At 32.6% G+C, this 3,611-nt stretch overlaps 1 protein-coding gene across 1 annotated transcript; it reads right to left on the bottom strand.

Moving 5' to 3' along the window:
* Nucleotides 1-345: 345 nt before the first annotated feature.
* LOC115695797 (AAA-ATPase At5g57480) lies at nt 346-2,427 on the bottom strand. The gene has a single exon (XM_030622882.2). The coding sequence runs from the start codon at nt 2,255-2,257 to the stop codon at nt 689-691; it is 1,569 nt and encodes a 522-aa protein (XP_030478742.2). The 5' UTR covers nt 2,258-2,427; the 3' UTR covers nt 346-688.
* Between the last annotated feature and the right edge of the window lie 1,184 nt (nt 2,428-3,611).

Raw genomic sequence — 3,611 nt, 5'->3', positions numbered from 1 at the left:
CTCTTTTCCTAAATTCCAAAAACAAACCCCACCAAAAAAAAAAAAAAAAAAAACCTAACAATAAAATTATATATAATTAAAAATGAAAAAAAACATAACACTTCTATTTTCAGTAAATGAACAAATTGTTTTCCACTCAAAAGTAACATAACCCATCTGGCCAAACAATCACATATGCAAATTAATGCTTATCTCTATTCATTTTAGCCTCCTCCTAATAATAATAATAATAATAATAATAATAATAATAATAAATATTAAAAAAATTATTTTATATACTATATATATTTTTTTATATTTTACAGATGGCTTAGATAGTTGCTCGAATAGTATCTATGCGAATTGTTATATGAAGTTAGATTGCGATTTAAATTACTCTATTAATTGTTATGTGAATTGCAACGCTAATTTTCATAAAAATACAAAAATAAAAAAAAAATAAAAAAACTCCTAAATATTACTAACACTAATAATTTTTATATATACATAACATAAAATAAGCTCTCATTATTGAAGCTTAATAACAAGTTAAAAATTCGGATTATACCATAATTAATTTACCCAATTTTTTCAATTTTTTTAGCTACTATTACTACTACTACTAAAAATTCTTCAAATTTGCAAATCAGTCCCTCTTCATATTTTTCCTTTCTAAAACGGTCAAAATCAGTCCTTCTTTCCTCATTCTTCATTTTTCTTTACTTTCTTCTTTTTCACCATTCTTATTATTATCACAACTACTAAGATGGTCAAAGTCAACATTAGGACTCTCCAAAGCTCTCTTCTCTTGTTCTTCCTCTTCTTCAACTCGTTCACTCGTCCGATTCCCCAACTCAGTACTGTTATTAGCCTTAGCTTTAAGCTTCAAAACTTCCAACAACTCACGAACCGCCTTAGCTCTATCACGACGGTTCTTAATCAAAACCTCGCTGACGTCAGCTGGCGTCATTTGAGCTTTTTCTATAACGGTTTCGATATCACCCAAAACGACGTCGTTTGCCTTGTTATCTTCTTCTTCTTCTTCTTCGTTATAACCCAAATAATTCTTAAGCAAAATCTTCAGAGAAGAGAATGAACAGTAACTCATGAAGATATGCATATCCATACGACCACATCTCAACAATGCCGGATCAAGTTTCTCAATGTGGTTCGTAGTGAACACGAATATCCTCTCGCTTCCGCAACAAGACCATAATCCATCTGTGAAATTCAACAAACCAGACAGAGTAATCGTGTTTCCTCCTCCTTCTTCGTGACCCGATCCTGATCCGAAACCCGATCCGTTTCGCATGTCCGGTGAAGGACCGGAGTTGGAGTTGATATTGTTGTTAGGTTTTTTCCTGTTTGATAAGTTGATGGAGCAATCAATGTCTTCGATTACTATGATCGATTTCGAACTCGTCTTCATCAGAAGCTTTCTCAGCTCGGAATTTGTGTGGACTTCGGTAAGCTCAAGATCGTAAATGTCGTAACCGAGAAAATTCGCCATTGCTGCAATCATACTTGATTTACCAGTTCCTGGTGGTCCGTAAAGGAGATAACCACGTTTCCAAGCTCGACCGGTTTTCTGGTAGAAATTCTGACCGTCGGCGAAATCTTTCAGATCGTTCATTATCTCGCTCTTCTTCTCCGGGTCCATAGCCAGAGTATCGAAAGTACTCGGGTGTTTAAACGGTACAGATTCCCAAGGATGTCCTCTGGAATCGAGCGATCCGCCTCTGGAATTCGTGTAGAGAAGACGATCCTGATTCTTCCGCCTGATCTCGTTAGCTTTATCCATGATGAAATCGAGGTAAGAGTTTAGTATTAAGCTTTTATCTCTTTTCTTGATTCTGAGAGTGAAACCTCTCTTCTCCTCCGGCAATGGCCGCCATGAAAAAGTCTGAGACTGACGCTGTGTAACGATATGTTCCCAAAGAACGTTAACGCCGTTAAAGTAATCGACGATGACGTCATTGTTTGAGAGACCGAAAGTTATGGCGCTTGAGTTAAGAGCTCGCGTGAGGCTCAAACGCGAGCCTGTTATCGAAACGGAAGAGCTTAAGTAAAGCTGTACGGCGTTATAGAGTTCGTTAGTGTTAACGCCGTCAATCTCCGTTATATCGAAGTAACAGTAGGAAGAGAACCAGTGAAAGACTCTGTTAAAGAGTTTGATTAAGGCGAAACGGAGTTCCGGTGGGAAAACGGTTTGGAGTAAGGTTTGACAGAAGGCTAAAACTCCTAATAATGAAGCAAAAGATGTCCAATACTCTTTCATTTCTAAATTTTGTGGTATTTTTGAAAAAAAAAAATCAAGAAAACAAAAATAAATTGGGTTTGAGAAAAATATATTGAGAGAAGAGTTTTTGGTTTGTTAATGTTATGGGGTTTTGGGGAGATTTATAGAAGAAGGAGAAAAAAAAATGGTGTTTTTTTTTTTAAAAAAAAATGAGTGAAATTGAGAATAAAAGAAAGGTACTTAAAAAGAGAGAAATAATTAATAAATAATAATAAAAAAAAAGGTCAAAAAGGGCAATGAAATGAGCTTCTGAAATTGATGGGATTGGCTTAATAATAAGTACAAGAAGAATAGTGTTTTGTGGGGTTGAGAAAATTAATAAATAAATAAATATTTAAAAAAATAAAATAAAATTGAAGAAAAGTATTTATTTTTTTTTGCTGTTAAGGATGTGAGTGATTTACAGGGGTTTTTGTTGATATAGATTATGATGAAGATTTTGAAAAAATAAATATTTATTTTATGAAAAGAATAAAGAAAAGGAATAATGAATATTATTATTATAAGGATTTGGAATAGGACAAGAAGCAAAGGATTTTAATTTTTGGGGTTGATTTATTTACTGCAAAAATTCAGAAGACAATATAAACAAGTTAAAAGAAATTAATGGAAACACGCCACATCATATTAAAATGAAAAATAATAATTCAATGTCAAAAGGGAATTCCAAAAATATAGTGAAAGAGATATGTGAAACAGTGAATCTGAACTTTTGCAGGTAACATAACATTGAACTTTGTTTTTACCAACTTGGCAAATTGTATTCCTATTATGACAACTCCACAAGGGTAAAACCTACATAAATAAATAAATACAAAATACAAGACATTAAATTACATTTTACAAATAGAAGAAATTATTTTATATATTATGCTAATTTGGGTAAAGATGACCATTTGTATAAGGGTGTGTTTGGAAGTAACTGTGTAATTACTAGATAGGGTAATTATTAAGGTGGTAATTACACAGTGTAGTAATTACACTATATTTAAAATGCAAGGTGTGTTTGGATATGAGGTGATAATTACGTATGAATTCCTAATATCTTGTTTGGCAAAATAATAGTAATTATATGGGAAAATAATATTTTTTTAGTGGCTAATGTTTAATATAGAAAGTTTTTAGTAATTACACAGTGTAATTACATTCAATTCTCATGGGGGGCCATGAGAATTGGAGAGTGTAATTGGAACCCCTCAATTACTTCCAATTACACAGTTACAGTGTAATTATATGGTCAAACAAACATGTCAAATTGTGTAATTACCTCCAATTACACACAAATCCAATTACATTGTGACTTTCTAAACGCAACCTAAAGTGACTTTAGTTA

The sequence above is a fragment of the Cannabis sativa genome, chromosome 6 (genome assembly GCF_029168945.1).
Source record: "Cannabis sativa cultivar Pink pepper isolate KNU-18-1 chromosome 6, ASM2916894v1, whole genome shotgun sequence".
NCBI classification, from domain to species: domain Eukaryota; kingdom Viridiplantae; phylum Streptophyta; class Magnoliopsida; order Rosales; family Cannabaceae; genus Cannabis; species Cannabis sativa.
Note: the sequence above shows the minus strand (reverse complement) of the source record. Positions and strands in the feature narration are given on the sequence as shown.